At 43.5% G+C, this 20,878-nt stretch overlaps 1 protein-coding gene across 6 annotated transcripts in view; it reads right to left on the bottom strand.

The window, feature by feature from the left end:
• Window positions 1-18,900, bottom strand: part of WBP2NL (WBP2 N-terminal like) — a 29,326-nt gene extending 10,426 nt beyond the window's left edge. For 3 of the 6 annotated variants that reach the window (XM_039236591.1, XM_039236564.1, XM_039236582.1), the window contains exons 1-6: window positions 18,785-18,900; window positions 8,410-8,518; window positions 8,025-8,166; window positions 7,745-7,837; window positions 3,040-3,150; window positions 224-708 (exon numbers count right to left, since the gene is read on the bottom strand). In XM_039236591.1, the coding sequence (XP_039092522.1) occupies window positions 290-708; window positions 3,040-3,150; window positions 7,745-7,837; window positions 8,025-8,166; window positions 8,410-8,518; window positions 18,785-18,846 (936 nt within the window). In that variant the 5' untranslated portion in view covers window positions 18,847-18,900 and the 3' untranslated portion in view covers window positions 224-289. Of the gene's footprint in view, window positions 1-209; window positions 709-3,039; window positions 3,151-7,744; window positions 7,838-8,024; window positions 8,167-8,409; window positions 8,519-18,784 lie in introns of those variants that run through there. The other 3 variants (XM_039236572.1, XM_039236595.1, XM_039236605.1) reach the window with 2 other exon arrangements.
• Window positions 18,901-20,878: the final 1,978 nt, after the last annotated feature.

Raw genomic sequence — 20,878 nt, 5'->3', positions numbered from 1 at the left:
CAGGATCCTCTGTCTCCCTCTCTCTCTGCCTCTCCCCAGCTCAAAAATAAATAAACATTAAAAAAAATAATTACACTGTAGCCCAATGTCAACCAAATTATTGGGGAATTAGTTCTAATTCTACTTCTCCTTTGGCCCATCTAATCAAGAGTTGACTCATCCTCCCCCTAAGGCCGCCCTTCCACAGGGTGACACTACATCAGACACACCTTTAAGCATATACCTGAGTCCACCTTCCTATCCTGACTTCGGTTTTCGGGTGCCACTTTGCTCAGCGAGTCTTCAAGGTTTAATTCCTGGAAGAGGGTGAGCGGATCTGAGAAGATGAGGCATGGGGAAGAGAAGCCTCATACCCAGGAGAGTGGATTGCCACAGATTTGCTACACCCAGCTCTAATTCCAGCAGGTGAAATTTCATATCCCGGAGGCAGGGTTTCATTTCCAGCCACTGAGTTTTCACTTCCAGTAGGTGAGGTTTCGTTTCCAGCTGGTAGGGCTCTGTATGCCCCTGGTGGGGCTCCATATCCCGCAGGTGGGGGTCTGTATCCCCCTGATGGGTATCCATATTCCGCCTGCAGGTGTCCGTATCCAGCCTGTGGGAGTCCATATCCAGCCTGTGGGGGTCCGTATCCAGCCTGTGGGGGTCCGTATCCAGCCTGTGGGGGTCCGTATCCCACCTGTGGGGGTCCATAGACAACAAATGGGTATGCTGAGAAGGAAAAAAAAAAATCAGTTACTCATTTTTGAGAGCGGACAAGGAATAGGTAAGAAGGAAGAAGACAAAAAAACTATGGTGAAGCAAACTGACCCAGGAAGAGAATTCAGGCAGAATAATGCTAAAGCCAGATCCTTCAGCCACCACCAGGTGAAGGCTTTATCATTTCCTGTTGTGGAGGGGTTCAGATTAACATGAAAATATCCCTACAGTTATATCTCTATATTACTTATACTTGTGGTCAGATACATATTTTACTTAATAAATTTTGCTTGATTATGAAGAAAGTAATACATGCTCAATGAGGAATATGTATTTGGAAAACAGAGAAAAGAGAAAATGTTAAATTACTTATAATTCCACTATTAAAAACAAAAACAATATTTTGGTATATTTCTTTGTAGGATCTCTGTTAATATTTTTTATACAATCACAATCATAACAACCGTACAGCTTTTTATCTGGCTCTTTTTGCTTGACATTATTAAAAATGTCTTTATATTATTAACATTTTTCATAAATTAAAAGTCAGGCAACATTATATCACATAGATAGGTGCTACTTAATTTCTCTGTTGTAGAAGAGTGTGTGTCGTTTCCAACTTTTTGATTCACATTACAATAAACATGGGTTTTATTTATTTCCTTGGCTACGTTCCCAAAGTGGTTTAATGAATCAATGAATGGACAACTGTCAAGTTATTTTGCTGTAATCCATATTTATGTTTGAGCTAATTTAAAGAACTTCAAAAGAACTGTCTTAAAGATGCTCAAAGACTAAAGGAGAATGTGAAGAAAGTCAAGGAAATGATGTGTGCACCAAATAGAAGTATCAGTAGAGATGGAAAACTTAGTAAGAAACCAAAAGGAAATTTTGGAGTTGAATAGTACCATAAGAGAAAAAAATTCACTAGAGGGGTTCAAATTCAGATTTGAGTAGGCAGATGAACGAATCTGTTAACATGAAAATAGAATGGTGGAAACAGTAGAGATTGAGGAACAGCCAGAAAAACTATTGAAGAGTGAACAGAGCTTGAAGGACCTGTGGGATGCCATCAAGCAGACTGACATACACATTGTGGAAGTCCCAGAAGGAGGAGAGAGAGAAAGGGACAGAGCAAATATCTAAAGAAATAATGACTGTGCACTTCCCAAGTTGGATGAAAAACATGAATATAAACATCCAGGAAGCTCAATGAGCTTGAAGTCAGATGAACTCTTAGAGACCCAACTGAGATGCATTCTAATTAAACTTTCAAAAGCCAACATTAAAGAAAGAATTGTGAAAGCAGCAAGAGAGAAGTGCATCACCCACATACAAGGGATCCTCAATAAAACAATTAGCAGATATCTCATCAGAAACTTTGGAGGCCATAAATAAACTGTCAGACAAGAGTCCTCTATTTGGCCAAACTCCTTCAAGAGTGAGGGAGAAATGATGTTCCCAGATAAACAAAAGCTGAAGAAGTTCATTACCACCAGACTGGCCCTGCAAGAGGAGCCTCAGGGAGTCCTACAGGGTGACCTGAAAGCACACCAGACAGAAATTTGAAGCCATATGAATGAATGAAGATCTCAGTAGAGATAAGGTAAATCACTGGACAATTACAAAAGCTAATATTACTGTTAACAATGACTTGTAATTCCATTTTTTGTTTTCTACATAATATAAGAGACTAATGCATTTAAAAGGATTATTAGATTATGTTTTTAGGCATACAACATATAAACACATCATTCTGTGACATCAGTTAGTATACAAAACAAAGAGCCAATAGACATGCATGTCATGCTCCAAGGAGAACACAAGAAAGGGCTGCATTCTGGGGCCTGCTGGCAGCCTGTTAGGAAACCCTTTGTGGCCCACCAGTAAGCTGTGGATCACATTTGAGAACCACTGTGGACAGGCACAACTGTTAGAGGGTACAGGCATACAGCTGGAGCCCTCGGTGAGGTTGAAGGGCAGGGCATAAGCATGATGGCTATACGTGTGTGAAATTGGAAGGGAGGAGTGGGCAAGAGCACACATCTTCTGCTCAGGCTACACGCAGGAAGGGAGTGCTCCCACTAACGGACATTGCCCAGGTATGCCCTGTATGTGTACATTACAGTTCAAAGTAAGCCTGAAACTAAAGCCCAGCCACTTGCTGACGTGCCACTGGGTTTCAGTCTAGAAACAAAGTCATGGACTTCACCATTTTCCAAATCCCTACACCTCTGCTGTTTCTCTGGCAGCAGAGTTGGAAGCAAGCTAGCAGTGAATGGATCTTTGAGCCCCTGGCATACTTTTCCACCTCCCAACAAGAAGTCCCCTGCCATACCTTACCTGGACAAGGCATCTGTTGCGTGCACATCATATTCCCCTGCCCCGTAACTACATACAATCCTGGAGGGCTGAACCAGTAATTCATACTTCCAAGTGGAACTCCTCTGGCAGCTGAGAAGACAAGTTTGGCAAAACAGGGACTCTTTAATTTGTTTAACACAGATGTACAACAGCTACCAACCAAACAATTAATAGAGTAGTAACCATCATCTTACACAAGTGTCCAACAATGCTCCCAGTATAGAAGATAAAAAATATATAAAAGTCTCTTGTCCTGAACCATACGCTTCTTGAGGGCAGAAATTGTGTCTTATTTGCCTATGTTTATTCAGGGCCTAGGATAGCACCTACCATAATAAATATTCAGAAAAAATTTCCAACTGAGGACTCTATCAAGCTGGCAAGATGCATCGATTAAAAACCAATGTAACTGCAATGTGATATGGAAGAAAGCACTTCTGTTCGTCTCCCTCTGCATCTCTTATTAAGGCCCTTGCGATGGTGTTTGGGGCCCACTTGGATAGTCTAGGGTAATCGCCTCAAGATCCTTAAATGAATGACATCTGCAGAGATTCTTTTTACAGACAAGGGAACATTCACAGATTCTGAGGATTAGGACACAGGTATGTCTTAGGGAACGATTATCAGCCTACTACACTACTTTCTGGCATCTGACCACAAGGAATATACACCGCTTCCAGGCCTGGCCCACGCAGGCTTTCCAAGTGAAACCCCTATTCTATTTCCCTCTCTGCCAGCCAGCCAGAGAGGCTGTGGAAGCCATGTGTTAAAGATGGGCAGAGACCCTATTACCCTGAGTCACTGAAGGGCTATGTAGAACACAGCCCCCTTTATCCCTACTGATTGACATTTACATAAGCAGTAATATCTATTGTCCTAAGCTATTGATAATTTGGGGTTTATCTGTTTCAATAACTAGTATTATCTTAACTAATTCACTCTAAATCTAAACCTGCCCTCCTTAGCCCCATTATCCTCCTTTTCAATATCCTATTAGTATCCTTGCCAGAAGTAATTATTTTACTAACTTATATGTTTGCATATTTCTTTTTTTAATGTTTATTTATTTTTGAGAGAGAGAGACAGAACGACCGAGGGGGGGGTGGGGAAGGGGCAGAGAAAGATGGAGACACAGAATCTGAAGCAGGCTACAGACTCTGGGCTGTCTGCACAACTAACACGCCTTGAGATCATGACCTGAGCCAAAGTCAGATGCTTAACCAACTGAGCCACCCAGGTGCCCCGTTTGTGTATTTCTTATATGACTCTCACTAGACTGTAAGTTTAACGAAGGTGGGGGACTATGTATGTCTTGTTCACTGTTGTGTTCTCAACCATCTCACATAGTGTTTGGTATACAGTGAGTAAAGCATCAAAGAATCAAATCATCAAGCATGATGGGTAGTTAATCCCGAAGGCCTCAAGGAAGCCCATCTCACAATCCCTGACTCTTGCTTGAGGAGCAGGGGTAGGCAGACATTGGGCCAAGTTCACCTAAATAGCCTAAACCCTTTCCAAAAAGCTATGTAACTGTTAGGACACTGAACCTCTCTTTGCAAGCCAAGAAGCATATCTTAATAAAACCACAAAGAGGACTCCCTCAAGTTGCCCAATCCTTAGCCCATAATCCTAAAAATAAGCCCCCTCTATTGTGAGGTGAAAAATAAGAGCAAATTCAATATCCAGTATGCAAATATTCTGAGTTTTCCAGACATCTGTAGCAAAGAAGAACTGGGCTTTCAAGTATCCCCTGCCTCTGGGTTCCATCTGGCCACGCTCTGTCAGCCAGTACACCAATGTTATCCAATGTCAGGCTTCAGATGCTGTCTGCCCTCTGGACAATGAAGAGCTGTTGGTTGGGTACAGTATTCGAACTCCTTGGCCTTCATATCTTGCATTGTATCATTAAAGGTAATAGTAACACATTTTCTTACTTCTCAATTTCCTATACATGGCTTTTCCGCCAACTATCTTTAGCATTTCTGTTTTGCTAATACCACCACAAACTCAAATGCAATGCATGGTTTTCAGTCTTCATTTTATCAAACACCTCTGCAGCAGCTGACAGATGACCACTCAGTAATACTGGAAATTTCTCTTCCTTGATTTCTGGGATAATAAACTCACTTGACTCTCCTCCTATCTCAGTCAGCCCCACCCTACCCACCCCTTAGATGTTGAGGACCTTGGAATACCATCCCTTATTCACTGACTGAGCCTATCACTCACGTGTCCCCAGAAATGACCCATGTGCTGAGGAGTTCCAGATCAGTCTCTGGATACAGTTCATCTTTGGAGTTCTGAGCTGCACGTCTGCTGGCCTCTAGCACTCCAATGTACCTCACGTTTAATAGGATGCAATGGTTAATAGTATAGATCAAAAGAACACAGCATCATTTATATACTATACTTATTTGAATATAAACCATATATTAAATGATAGCATTGTTTCAATCTTAAATTCTCTGAATTTGATAAGTAGACCGAGGGTAGAGAAGAGAAAACCCTTGGTCTTAGCAGATACACACTTGAATACTCAAGGAATGAAAGAAACAATCTTGGTGACTTATTCCCAAATCGTTCGGTAAAAACAAAAGCAAAAAAAGAGTAAGATAAAACAAAATGTGGGAAAATGTTAATGATGAGTGAATCTAGATGAAGCGTCTATGAGAGTCCATTGTAATATTCTTACAACTTTTCTAGATAAGATTTTTTTTCAAAATAAGAAGTTTAAAAAGAAAGTGAGAGTAGATTTAGGGTTCAGATTCTAGCTCCATCACTTTCTACCCGTATAGCCTTGGGAAACTGTAGAACCATCACTGACTCAGTTTCCTCAGTTATCAATTTACATGACACATGTAAAGGGCTTAGAATACTGCCCACTGCATGGTAAGCATTCAGTAAATGTTAGCATTATTATATCTAAAATTGAACTTGTTTCCTCTCCAACTTAGACGGTCTCTTATATTCTTTTTTTTTTTTTTAATGTTTCATTTATTTCTGAGAGAGAGAGAGACAGAGTGAGCAGGGTAGGGTCAGAGAGAGAGTGGGACGCAGAATCCGAAGCAGGCTCCAGACTCCGAGCTAGCTGTCAACACTGAGCCCGACGCGGGGCTCAAACCCACAAACCCTGAGGTCATGACCTGAGCCGAAGTCAGATGCCCAACCGACTGAACCACCCAGGAGCCCCAGATCTCTTATATTCTTAACCGTGGTTTATAGTATCATGATTCAGTCTTCTGAGCTAGAAAATTCATTCCACCCTCTGGTGTGTCCCCAGCATTTTTCTATGCCTCTATTTTGGAATATTTGCATGTGTCTGTCTCTTCTAGATTGTGTTCATCTCAACTAGATTGGAGTTGAGGTGGAGGCAAGGAAGAAAGAGAAAGAGCATTCCAGATAGAGCAAACTCCAGGGCACATGGCTGGCTCAGTCAGTAGAGCATATGCCCCTTGATCTTAGGGCCATGAGTTCGAGCCCCATATTAGGTGTAGAGTTTTACTTCAAACATAAAATTAAACAAACAAACAAATCCATAAATAAAGTTACCCAGGTAGAGCAAATAGCATGAAGGCTTAGAGATGAGAGAACAGGGCACAAAGAAGACCAGTTGGACTAGAGTACAAAAGGTGAGAGAGCAAGGGCATGAAATGAGGCTAGACTGAATAAAAGTATATCACAAAAAGATTATTTGCATTCAAAGTCTGAAAGAGTTCTCTGGTACATCTGTTACATCAGTGTTGTAGGGCTGGACAATACCTCTTCCCTCTTCTTGTGGAAGATGGGGATTAAACCTAAGAGAAGCAAAGTCAAAGCCAGAGAGGAAAAAAGACAAAAGGCATAACAAAGGAAGAAGAGCTCAGGCAACTGGGGCTTCCTGGCCTGAAAATGAGAGTACTCAGTGATGTATGAGACCAACATTTAAATGGACAAAAGAGGGACACCTGGGTGTCTCAGTTGGGCAAACATCTGAATCTTGGTTTCGGCTCAGGTCATGATCTCACAGCTTTGTGGGTTTGAGCCCCACACTGGGCTCTGCACAGACAGCATGGGGCCTGCTTGGGATTCTCTTTCCCTCTCTCACTGCCCCTCCTCCACTCATGCTGTCTCTTTCTCAAAATAAATAGATAAGCTTTAAAAAATACATATTAAAAAAAATTATTAAAGGGGCGCCTGGGTGGCTCAGTCAGTTAAGCCTCCAACTTCAGCTCTGGTCGTGATCTCATGGCTCATGAGTTCCAGCCCCGCGTCTGACTCTGTGCTGACAGCTCAGAGCCTGGAGCCTGCTTCAGATTCTGTGTCTCCCCCCCTCTCTGCTCCTCCCCTGCTTGTGCTCTGTCTCTCGCTCCTTCAAAAATAAATAAACACTAAAAAAAATTTTTTTAAACATTAAAAATGGACAAAAGTTATCAGGTATAATTAGTGGTTCGAGTGTCTGAATATAAACTCCTGCCAGACTGCAAACTCCTTGAAGACAAGAAGGGACTGAATAATGTTGTTCCCAGAATGTAATATTGTACTTGTGCCATAGTAGGGAGACTCAGGAAATGCCTGCTGAATACAGGTGCAGCTACCGACTGCCTGACTGTAGAGACCAAAGTTTCGGCCGGGTAGCGGGCCCACTACTTCAATTCCACAGGCCTCAAAACCCCCAAGGGTTAGTGTCTTTATTAGGATTGCTCACCAGCAGAGGCAGCTTTCATCATCAACTGGGCAAATTCGATGGCACCTCCTTTTCTGAAGGTTAATTTAAAAGTAGCCTGTCCTTCCCAGCCACCTGGGGGAAGAAATGGCACACACTAAGATTCTGGCACCACTGGTCAGAGAAGGACAGCCCCGGACAGAGAGAGAAGCACTGCCCAATGGAGCAACACAGCTTTCTTTGAATTCCAGCATGAGCCAAGTCTGAACCTTCTGGAAGCTTTTGAGGGAAAAAAAATACACTTCTGAGGCAGACCACTTACCATCCGAAGCTGCCTGAATGGTCCCTTTAATGTAGTTGGCAGCAAAGACTGGTTGTTCAATGGCACAGTTACTCATCAGATCAAATGGCATCATGAAAGACAACATGGGATCACTGACTAAGTGTGAAGTCATGAAGATCACCTAAGAGAGGAGAGAAGTGGAGGAGGAATGCAGTCTGTCCACGGACCAAGACATATTAGAGCAATCCTAAGGTCGGGGCTGTTTGACATTCTGGCCTAACTGAGAAACATCACCCATTTTCTCCCATATCCTTCAACATGGAGAATCATAAAGTGCCAACAGTTTGGAAGTCAATGTTAAATCTCTCTCTGTTTTAAGGAAACCAAATGTAGAGTTGATAGGTCAAGGTAGAAGTAGAATTACCCGGTATGAAGTGAGAAATACTGTCCCCTTCTTCGTACCACTGAAAAGATTGCATCTCTCTGGTTGCTGTGGGAAGGAGAGGTCCACATCCTGATAATGTGTCAAGACACTGCAGAAAAGTAAGACACCACACAATTTTGAAGTTATATAAAACAACACACATAAAGCTCTTAGCACAATTCCAAGGCCAAAGTAAGCACTCAAAGTTAGCTGCTGTTGCTACTACCACTATTGTATTGAAATAGAAATTTAGCCCATGCTCTGTCTCTCTGTCTCTCTCAAAAAATAAATAAACATTTAAAAATATTTTTTAAAAAAGCGGGGGGTGCCTGGGTGGCTCAGTCAGTTGAGTGTCTGACTTCGGCTCAGGTTATGATCTCACAGTTCATGGGTTCAAGCCCCGCATTGGGGTCTGTGCTGACAGCTCAGAGCCTGGACCCTGCTTCAGATTCTGTATTCCTCTCTCTCTGCTCCTCCCCTGCTCATGCTCTGTCTCTCTCTCTCAAAAATAAATAAACATTAAAGATTTTTTAAAAAGAAAGGAATTTAAATCTTATTCTCTATTCACTTATTCTTCTCCCTCTTTACCACTGGATTCTTTTGTTTCTTATCAAACCTACCTTCTTCTTAATGTTTACTAAGAATAACAAAATAGGGGTTCCTGGGTGACTCAGTGGTTAAGCATCTGACTTCAGCTCAGATCATTATCTCACTGCTTGTGAGTTTGAGCTCCATATCAGACTCTGTGCTGACAGCTCAGAGTCTGGAGCCGCTTCTGATTCTGTGTCTCCCTCGCTCTTCCCCTCCCCTGCTCTCACTCTGTTTCTGTCTCTCTCAAGAAAAATAAACATTAAAAAAAATTTTTTAAGCATAACACTAAAACATGTATTAAGAATAATAAATAAGAAGAATAGTTCTTATTCTTCATGTGCAGGAAGTGTAAAGCACTGTGCTAATGAAAATGTTTCTCTGACTCTGATAGAAACGGCAAGACACACGGAGGGCTCTGGATTCTGGCTCTGACCTGTTATTCCTTCTGCCTTTTGTGCTCTCCCCTCACTCTTAACTGGACTCATCCTATTCTCACTCATAGATCCTATTGGGTTTCTCATCTTTCTTAGTAATTATTATAATATATATGTGTTTATTTGTTCAATGTCTTAACTAATGATCCTGTTAAGGACAATGTCTTTCCACTGTAGCCCTAGCAAATACTGGGTGCTATTAAATATCTATTGAATGAATGAAAACATGAATAAAGATAATAATGCAAGCAGTAATATGACATATATAACATTAATGGCACAAAAGTGGCATAGCAATTTAGTGGAAGGAGAGATTAGCTTTGGTTGAAGTGATTAAGAATGACTTAATAGAAAGGTTCAAGTTTGAGTTGATTCTTTTTTAAGTTTATTTATTTATTTTAAGAGAGAGAGAGTGCATGCATGCTCAAGTGGGGGGAGGGACAGAAAGAGAGAGGAACAGAGAGAGTCCCAAGCAGGCTCCACTCTGTCAGCACAGAGACGGATAGTCCTGCATTAACCAACAGAAGGCATTAACCATGAGATCATGACCTAAGCTGAAATCAAGGGTCAGATGCTTAACTGACTGAGGCACCCAGGTGCCCCTGATTCTTAAGAGATGAACACTGTTTCAGTAGGCAGAGGTGAGGGTAGGGGATGATCCAGATGGGGAGCAAACAGCATGAATCGAGGTGGAAGAGCAGCATTAATGGAGGTATGCAGTGGAAAGCAAATTGCACACTTGGGAGCAGCCTACATGCATGGATTCATCAAAACAGCACGGAGGTGAAGGTGGGAAGAATAATGAGATACAGATAGAAAGCCATGCTGGAACTAGAGCTTGGAGATATCACTTAATAGCAAGAATCAATCAAGGAGGTGGTGGTTTATCAGAGGTACCACTTTAAGAAACCCTAAGGGGCACCAGACTAGCTCAGTCAGTAGAGCACGCAGCTCTTGGTCTCGGGGTCATGAGTTCAAGCCCCACAGTGGGTGTGGAGATTACTTAAAAAAAAAAAAGAGTGGCACCTGGGGGGCTCAATCAGTTGAGCACCCAACTTCAGCTTGGGTCATGGTCTCACAGTTCATGGGTTCGAGCCCCATGTTGGGCTCTGTGCTGACAGCTCAGAGCCTGGAGCCTGCTTCGGATTCTGTGTCTCCCTCTCTCTCTCTCTGTCCCTTTCTCACTCACATTCTGTCTCTCTCTCTGTCCCTCTCTCAAAAATAAATAAATATTTAAAAAAAATTTTTTTTTATTTCTTAGGAGAGAGAGAGAGAGAGACAGTGTGAGCAGGGGAGGGTCAGAGAGAGAGGGAGTCACAGACTGAAACAGGCTCCAGGCTCTGAGCTGGCAGTCAGCACAGAGCCCGATGTGGGGCTCGAACCCGCGAACTGCGAGATCATGACCTAAGTGAAAGTCGGACGCTTAACCAACTAAGCCGCCCAGGCGACCCTAAAAATTTTTTAAAAAGAGTCCCTAAAATAGTCCTGATGTGATGCAATAAGAATTGGAACTGGGGTGGTGGTGTGTTGATAAGAAGAGATTTTTAAGACAATGAAAATATGATGTCAAAAAAAATAGGGAACTCCAAAAGGCAGTCCAGAAGTCTGGAATCTATTCAAAACCTTATAACAACTCAGAGAATGTTTAATCAAGAAAAAAGCTGAGTCTCAATAAGCAAGCTTCATGACACTTTAACTTACCCTGGTACTAATCCCCAGCTTGGCAACAACCTTAAAAAAAACCCACATTCCTAGTATAAGCACCAAGTACCAAAGGGAGCAAAATAGACCTTATTCTCAAAGAATTGTTGTTGTTGTTTTTTAAATGTTTTTATTTATTTCAGAGAGAGAGAGAAAGACAGCGTGAGCAAGGGAGGGTCAGAGAGAGAGGGAGACACAGAATCTAAAGCAGGCTCCAGGCTCTGAGCTAGCTGTCAGCACAGAGTCCGACGCAGGGCTTAAACCCATGAACCGTGAGATCATGACCTGAGCCAAAGTCGGATGCTTAACTGACTGAGCCACCCAGGCGCCCCAAAGAATTGTTGTTTTAAGACTTGTATGGTGGCTCCCTGAAGGGCAGGCTCCAAGGTTGTGTGCCTAATTCAGAACTCTCCCAGGACTGAGGTGACAAATCAGGGTCCATTTGTCAAAAACATTTCAAGGTAAATGTATTAGTTCCTGCTGTCTGGGGCAAAGGATGACATTTAGTGCAAACAAACTGAAAACTTAGGGAGGAAAGAAAGGCTAGAGAATAAGATGCTTTGGGGAATAAAGGCTTTGAATAGTTCTGACATATTCATGGGAAACTAGAAAGCCACATGCATACATCCCAAGGGCTGGATTCATGCTCAGAAGAGAACTGAGAAGGCCTGAAAATTTTACCTCTGGCTGACAGTGAAGTTCTGCTCAAGTAGGAAGTGAAAGCTAAGACAGAGCTGTAAACTGCCTGGCTGAGTGATAAAGACACACTCCAAACCTACAGGCAGAGCCCATCTACAAAGCCTGGGAGATTTTTTTTTTTGTGCCAGACATATAAGGAAATTGTCAAATCACTAGTTGGCCACTAAGTTAATATAAAAGAGACTTTAGTGGCTGAATGTGACAAAGATTATAAACTTTACACAATTTATAATTTAGGAAATTCAGTAAACAAACAAACAATAAGTACAACAAGCAGCAACAATGTACCCTGAGGAAGAGAAAAAATCTCATTTCCAGAGTTGCCACATTATAATATATATTCAAAATGTCTAGTTTACAAATTTTTTAACATTTTATTTTTTGAGAGACAGAGCATCAGCAGGGGAGGGGCAGAGAGAGAGGGATACACAGAATCAGAAGTAGGCTCCAGGCTCCAAGCTATCAGCACAGAACCCAATGCAGGGTTTGAACCCATGAACATGAGATCATGACCTGAGTTGAAGTCAGACACTCAACTCACTGAGCCACCCAGGTGCCCCAAAATCTCTAGTTTTCAACAACAACAAAAAAATTATGAGGCATGCAACAAGAAAGTATGGCCCATATGTTCATCTGTAAACAGGAAATGAAATTAATAGAAAACTGACTTTGAGGAAACCCACACATTGGATTAACTACAAAAGGACTTTATTCTTTTTTTTTTTTTTTTTTAAGGTAAACCTACCCCCAGTGTGGGACTCAAACTCATGACTCCAAGATCAAGAGTTGCATGCTCTACCAACTGAGCCAGCCAGGGACCCCATTAGACAAAGACTTTAAATAAACTATTTGAAGTATGTTTAAAGAGTTAAAAGAAACCATGTCTAAATAACCAAAGGAAATAATGAGAATAATGTCTCAAAAAGTAATAAAATACCAATAAAGAGATAGAAATTAGAAAAATAAACCAAATAGAAATTCTGAAGTTGGAAACTATAATAAGTAAAACAAAAAAATTCACTCGTGGTGGGCTTAATGGCAGATTTCAGCAGGCAGAGGAAAGGATCAGTGAATCTGAAGACAGGTCCATTGAGAATAACAGTCATTACCTAGGTAACAGAAAGAAAAAAGAATGAAGAAGAATGAACAGAGTCTTAACAGACCTGTGGGACAAAATCAAGCATACAACCGTATGTATAATGTGACTGCCAAAAGAAGAGCAGAGAATAAAAGGAGGTATAAAGAAAATCTGAAGAAATAATGGCCATAATCTCCCCCTAGTTTAATGAGAGACATGAGTCTACACTACCAAGCTCAACAAACTTCAAATAGGATTAACTCAAAGAGATCCACACCAAGACACATTATAATCAAACTGCTGAAAGCCAAATAAAGAGACTCTTGAAAACAGCAAGAGAAAATAATCATCATGCACAAGGAATCTTTAATAAGACAAACAGCTGACTTCTCATCAAAAACTATGGAGGCAGGAGGTAATAGGATGACATATGCAAAGTGCTTAAAGGAAAAAAATCTCAACCAAGAATTCTATACCTGGCAAAATCATCCTTCAAAAATTGAGGAGAAATTAAAACATTACCAAGTAAACATAAACTGAGAGTTCATCACTAGTAGGTCTGAACTATAAGAAATGCTAAAGGAAGTCCTTCATCCTGAAATAAAAAGACACCAGGCAGTAAATCAAACCCACACAGAGAAATAAAGAACATTGGTAAAAACAACTACATAGGTGAAAATAAAAGTCTGTATTCATGTATTTTTGTCTTGGAACTCTTCATTTCTTCCTATGTGAATTAAAAGACAATTATAAAAATAATAATTACAAATCTATGATGATGCATACACAGTGTATAAAAATGTAATTTGGGGGACGCCTGGGTGGCTTAGTCGGTTAAGCGTCCGACTTTCGCTTAGGTCATGATCTCGCGGTTGGTGGGTTCGAGCCCCGCATCAGGCTCTGTGCTGACTGCCAGCTCAGAGCCTGGAGCCTGTTTCAGTCTGTGACTCCCTCTCTCTCTGACCCTCCCCTGCTCACGCTGTCTCTCTCTCTCTCCTGGAAAGAAATAAAACATTAAAAAAAATTTTTTTTTAAAATGTAATTTGGGACAATAACAGTATAAGAGGACACAGCTATATAGGAACACAATTTTCTCACACAATTAAAATAAAATTGTATTAATTTGAACTAGATTGTTATAAATTAAGATGTTAAATGTAATCTTCAGGGCAACCTCAAAGAAATAACTAAAATATATACAGTAAGACAAATGAGGAGGGTGTCAAGATAGTATGTTAGGAAATATCTACTAAACACAAAGGGAGGCATTAATGGAGTAATTGAAACATAGAAAACAAATAGCAGAAGAGCAGAAGTTAAGTCCTTCCTTAAGGACATTACATTAAGTGTAAATGAATTGAACTTTCCAATTAAAAGTCAGAGATTACCAAAATATATTTTTTTGAAAACATGATACCACTATACACTGTCTACAAAAGAGTTACTTGAGATCCAAAGAAAAAAATAGCTTTAAAGTGAAAGGATGTAAAAAGATATTCCAAACAGTAGCCAAAAGAGAGCTTCGATGGTTATACTAATATCAAAAAGAGGCATCTCGGGGTACCTGGGTGGCTCAGTCAGTTAAGCGTCCAACTTCAGCTCAGGTCAAGATCTCGTGGTCCATTAGTTTGAGCCCCATGTCAATCTCTGTGCTGCCATCTCAGAACCTGGATCCCACTTCAGATTATATGTCTCCCTCTCTCTCTGCCCCTCCCCTGCTCCTGCTCTGTCTCTCTAGAAATGAATAAATGTTTAAAAGAGAGCGAGATCTTAGGGTACCTGGGTGGTTTAGTTGGTTAAGCACCTGACTCTTGATCTCAGCTCAGGTCTTGATCTCAGGGTCATGAGTTCAAGCCCCAAATTGGGCTCTTTGTTGGGCATTAAGCTTACTTTAAAAAGAGAGAGAGAGAGAGAGATCTCAGATCAATAACCTAATTTCCCACACTAGAGGACTAGAAAAACAAGACCAAACTAAACCCAAAGCTAGAGAAGGGAAGAAATAGTAAAGATTACAGAGAGAGAATCCCAAGCAGGTTCTGCACTGTCAGCACAGAGCCCTATGTGGGGCTCAAACTCATGAACCATGAGTTCATGATCTGAGCCAAAACCAAGAGTCAGATGCTCAACTGACTGGGCCACCCAAGTGCCCCACCCCTAGAAGTTTTATATTTTTTAAAATACTTATTTTGAGAGAGAGAGAGAGAGGAGTGGAGAAGAGCAGAAGGAGCGGGCAAGAGATAGAGACAGACAGAACCTTAAGCAGGTTTCATGCTCAACACGGTGCCCAACGAGGGGCTTGATCATACAACCCTAGGATCATGACCTAACCCAAAATCAAGAGTCAGACGCTCAACTGATTGAGGCACCCAGGCTCTCCTTAAAATATATTTTAGTCTTTTTAATTTTTTTAAATGTTTTATTTATTTCTGAGAGAAAGAAAGACAGCGTGAGCAGGGGAGGGTCAGAGAGAGAGGGAGATACAGAATCTGAAACAGGTTCCAGGCTCTGAGTTGGCAGTCAGCACAGAGCCCAATGCGGGGCTCGAACCCACGAACCGTGAGTTCATGACCTGAGCTGAAGTCAGATGCTTCCCCGACTGAGCCACCCAGTTGCCCCTATTTTAATCTTTTTTAAAAAGTCTGTGTCCTCTGATCCCACAACTGCACTTTCAGGAACGTATCCCAAAAAAACATTTTGACAGGCAAAGATAAGTTTTCAAAAATGTTCATGAAGCAATGTTTATAGCAATGACAAATTACACCCTGAACATCCCAAATAGGGGCTTGAGCAAAGGTTCATGTGTATTGGAATACCAGTTATTGAAAATAATGATGTAGCTATTGATACTGGAGAGCATTCCCAATATATTGGTAAATGAGGAAAACAAATTACAAAACAGTCTCGAGTGGGGGGCAGGGGGGTTGCATATATTTTCATGGAGGAAAGTGCTGAAAGATACATACCAAAATATAAAAAGCACTAGATGTTGGAATCTGGGGTAATTTAAATTTTTTTCTAATTTTTCTACAATAAACACACATGGTACTATCTGTACAAGTTTTAGAATATTGGTTAAAAAAGAAAACTCAGTGTCTCCCCTATTTACTAGTAAAGTCCTATCTGTACAATTATGAGTTCTCAGCTGGGACTAAAAAGTCTCCACATCCAGTGTGATGAATTTCTCAAACGTGTATTACGAATAGGCAAAAAAAGTCAAAATACAACCAATCTTCTCTTTCTCAACCTATTTTTTTAAAGTAGTTTCAATCAACACCGAAAGACCCCCAAACAATCCACTTAAAAATGGGCAGAGGAACTGAATAGACCTTTGTAACAAAGACGACATACAGATGGCCAACAGACCCATGAAAAGAGCTCAACATCACTCATCATCAGGGTTGCATCAGATGCAAATCAAAACCACAACAAGATAGCACCTTACACCTATAAGAATGCCTAAAATCAAAAAGACAAGAAATGTTGGAGAGGATGTGGAGAAAAAAGAACCCTCGTGCACTATTGGTGGGAATGTAAATTGGTACAGCCACAATGGAAAACAGTATGGAAGTTCCTCAAAAAATTAAAAATAGAAAAAAAATAAAAACAGAAATATCGGGGCGCCTCAGTGGGTCAGTCGGTTAAGCATCTGACTTCGGCTCAGGTCATGATCTTGCAGTTTGTGAGTTCCGGCCCTGCATCGGGCTCTGTACTGACAGCTCAAAGCCCGGAGCCTGATTTGGATTCTGTGTCTCCCCCTCTCTCTGCCCCTCCCCTGCTCATGCTCTGTCTCTGTTTCTCAATAATAAATAAATGTTTAAATTTTTTTAATTAAAAAAATAGAGAAATACCATATGATTCAATGACTCCACTACTGGGTATTTACTTAAAGAAAATGAAAACACTGATTTGAAAAGATATATGTACCCCTGTTTATTGCAACATTATTTACAATAGCCAAGATATGGAAGCAACCTAAGTGTTCACTGAAGGACAATTAGATAAGGAAGATGTGGTATGTACACACACACACACACACACACACACACACACACACACACACACCAGAATATTATGCAGCCATAAAAAAGGAGATCTTGCCATTTGCAATAACATGGATGGACCTCGAGGATATCACACTAAGTGGAATAAATCAAACGGAGAAAGACAGATACCATATCATTTCACGCATACGTGGAATCTAAAACAAAAGACAACAAATGAATAAACAAACAAAAAGCAGAGTCAGACCTATAAATACAGAAGACAAACCGATGGCTGTCAGCGGGAACGGGGGTGGGAGGGTGGCAAAAAGCAGGGAGATACAGGCTTCCAGTAATGGAATGAATAAGTCATAGGAATAAAAGGCGCGGCGTAGGGAACAGTGACAGTGTAATCGCATTGTATGGTGACACTTTTGGTGAGCACAGCACAACTTACAGAGAAATCGATTCACTATGTTGTACACCTGAAACTAACGCGACATGTCAACTACGCTCAAGTTAAAAAATAAAATAAAATAAAATAGAGAAATACAGTAGTTTCTATAAGGAAGCGGGCGCCCTGATAGGGCGGAGCAGCTCAGATGAAGAGAAAGCATAGAAGCCGCCCTTTCCCTTTCTGCGGGACGCTGGAGTCGAGGAGTTCAAATCCCGATCAACCCCTTCCACACGCACTGACCACACGATTGTGAGCAAATTCCTTCTCTTTCCGTTTCCCCACCTGGGAAATAAGGGAATCCTCACTGTAGCTAGAGCAGCTATAAGTAGAAAGCTCTTAAACAGCGGCGATTATAAGAGCACAGAACGGACCCCGGGAAGATCAGAGGACCAGAGAATCGGCGTCTGTGTTGTAATTTTTTAGAAACAAGCCTCATGCCCCGCCTCCATCGCACGCAGGGAACCCGGCAAGCCCGCGGCTGAGCGACGGGACGCCCAGACCCGGGGTAGGAGCGGCCCCAGGGCGCTCAGCCGCCGGCACCCAGGCGGGGGTGCGGGGGTGCGGGGGGCCGGCGCTCTCCTGCTGCCCAGCTGCGCACGGCCCACAGGGCCTTCGGGAGTCCGGCAGGACGCGCCGCCGCCGCCCGTCGGAGGCCGGCCAGAACGTTTTCCCCGGGGAGGCAGCGGAGGGAAAAGATCCGGACATTGGCATTCGGTGCGTCTTCCCGACAAAGGCTGAGTCTCCCCGCCGCACGCGAGCCGTGGAAAACCGGGGCAAGTGGGAGGGGAGGCGGGAGCTGGGCGGGAGGAACCGACGGGAGGGGCCGCGCGGAGCGGAGGCCTTAGGCGGGGAGGCGAGCGAGCGGCGGGCCGGGCCGGACGAGCGTCCTTCTCCCTAGAGGGCTCCGCTTTCCGTTCCGATCTTTACAGGGCGGAGAGAAAGGGCGCTTCGGGAGGTTCTCAGGACGCGGGGAGGCCCCGAGGACGCGGGGAGGCCCCCCGACGGCGCGGGATCCTTCTGCGGGATCCACCCCCAACCCCCGCCTCTTGCGCGTCCGCGCCCCTGGGAGGAGAGACAACCCCCTGCCGCCGTCGCCCCACGGAGGTCGCGCGCTCCCACCAGCGGCCCGGAGGGACGGCGCGACACCCCACGACTGCCAGGGCGCTCCTGCCTTTCTTCTGAGGCGACGCGCGTCTCGCACGGCGCACCCGCCCTTTACCTCAGCGAGGCCCCGCGCTCCAGCCTCGGCCCGCTCTGTGCCCGCGAACGCCAGCGGGGCTCGAGCGCCCCAATGGAGGGGGCGGGGCTCAGCCAGCCGAGGACGGAAAAGGCGGGAAAGGCCCTGATTGGCTGAGAGTTTGCAAGCCGCCAGTTCCCCCTGCCGTCTCTCCTGGGCTCTGACAGCATCCCTCCCCACCGGCTTCCCCTCGAGCACCTGTCGCCAAAAGGAATGAAGACCCCTTGGCGGTTCTCGGTGTGGCTCTGATTCACCGCCATCTTGCCCCAGGCCCCCTCCTGCCGCCCCTCAGATGGAAAGGGGCGGGGCCTGCGCCAAACCGGGTGGGCGGGGCTTTGAAGGGGAGGGCAGAGATTATGGCGCAAAGACAAAGACCGCCGTGAGTGGGGCTGGTCACGTGAGGGGCGGTAGTCCGAGAACCCGCAAGTGTCGGTGCCAGCTGTTGGGACTCCAGCTGGTGGGGGTGGGAGCGGCCCGGGGAATGGACCCCGCCCCAGAGTGCGAGGGTGTGGAGTGGTAGGTGAGTGGGCACCTGGATCTACACCTGCCCTCCTGGCCCCAGCGTGGTAGCTGGTTGCTCGGCCGCCCTCGGGAATGGACTGAATGGGTCAGAAATCAGAAGCAAGATTTTCCTGCGTGCACCCCTGGCCTGCATCAGGAAGCTAACAATGCCCTTTGGAGAAAGGATCCAGAAAGATTTCTGGCTTCTCCCAAGGGCGAACTTAACAACTTTTCTCCCCCAGAGAAAGTCTGGAATGCAAGTCAGTTTCTTGTGAGGCAGCATCCAGGAAAGGGTGAATGATCTGGGTCAGGGGGAGTCTGTGCCGGTTCCAAGATCGAGAGAGCCTGCGGCGTCCATCGTACCTGCCCTCCCTTCTCCAAAGGGTGATTGTGAGGATCCGGTGGGATACATTATACTGTAATTGCTTTGAAGACTAAAATGTACATCTTTTTGTTTCCTTTAAACTTCACAAAATAACACCGAAGGGCTTCAAGCAAAGGGATGGTGACATCTTCTGGATTACCATATTTCATCAAGTTTAAGATGCTGTCAGTTATAAGATGAGCCATTTTTAAATGTACCACTGAGGGAAAGAAGTTGCCAAATAAAGACATATCATCATTCATAAGCTGATTTTTTAAAAGCAATCTCTACACTCAACATGGGGCTTGAACTCATACCCTGGGGATAGAAAGTTGCATGCTCTACCTCCTGAGCCAGCTAGGTGCCCCAGGCTGATTTTTGTTTATTTATTTTTTATCTTAAAAAGTTTTTTAAGGTTTATTCATTTTTCAGAGACAGAGAGAAACAGCGTGTGAATGGGGAAGGGCAAAGAGAGAGGGAGACACAGAATCTGAAGCAGGCTCCAGGCTCTGAGCTGTCAGCACAGAGCCCGAGGCGGGGCTCGAACCCAAGAACTGCCAGATCATGACCTGAGCCGAGGCTGCTCAACCAACTGAGCCACCCAGGTGCAACCCCCTGATTTTTTTTTAACATAAGACTACTGGAACAGATTAAATGCAATAGGAATGATGTGAAGCCATAGAAGGACCACTGAGATAGAGCCCCCATCTTCCATTGGTAATTACGTGTGCAACTTTGGACATCAGCCATGCTCTCCGGACTTCTGTTTCCATATGTGTATGAAAGAATTGGACTAAAAGAACTGTTTTCTCTTAGCTGTGATGTTTTAAGTTTTCAAAACTACTCTATTGCTCAAAACTTCCCACATCTGCCCATCTTGATGTGGCATTGCCACTCTGGCTCTGGTCCTCATCATTTTACCTGAATGACACCTCCCTCCCCCATTCTTCTATACCTTGCATTCACCCTACAGAATACTGAGGCCCCAAATACAATTGCATATGGTCATCACATTCAAATTCAGAAAAATAGAGAACGTTCTGTTGGCTACAGAAGAGAGTAGGAACCTCAAAGAGAGGAAGTTTGGTTTAAATTTGAAAAAGACAAGAGAGAAGCTAGTGCTTTAAATTTAAATTCTTAACTCTCAAAGCATTCACTGTAAAGTAGGCAAGTCTCTAGGCAAAGTAGGTCCATGCCTTCCATAGAGTTGGGTTTCGTGCCTCCTGGAGAAATGAGGGAAAAGCTAGGAAATTCATTAAATGAAAATAAACCCTGTTTACATTGAAGGAGACAGACTACGCAGAGCACAGCATCCCTCGGGTCTAGCATGCCAGCTCCCTCACTCGTGTTGGATACAAAACTCCATGGAGGGGCACCTGGGTGGCTCAGTTGGTTGAGCTTCCAACTCTTGGTTTCAGCTCAGGTCA

This window comes from Hyaena hyaena, unplaced genomic scaffold (assembly GCF_003009895.1).
Source record: "Hyaena hyaena isolate Hyena2069 unplaced genomic scaffold, ASM300989v1 scaffold_4, whole genome shotgun sequence".
Classification (NCBI taxonomy): Eukaryota; Metazoa; Chordata; class Mammalia; order Carnivora; family Hyaenidae; genus Hyaena; species Hyaena hyaena.
Note: the sequence above shows the minus strand (reverse complement) of the source record. Positions and strands in the feature narration are given on the sequence as shown.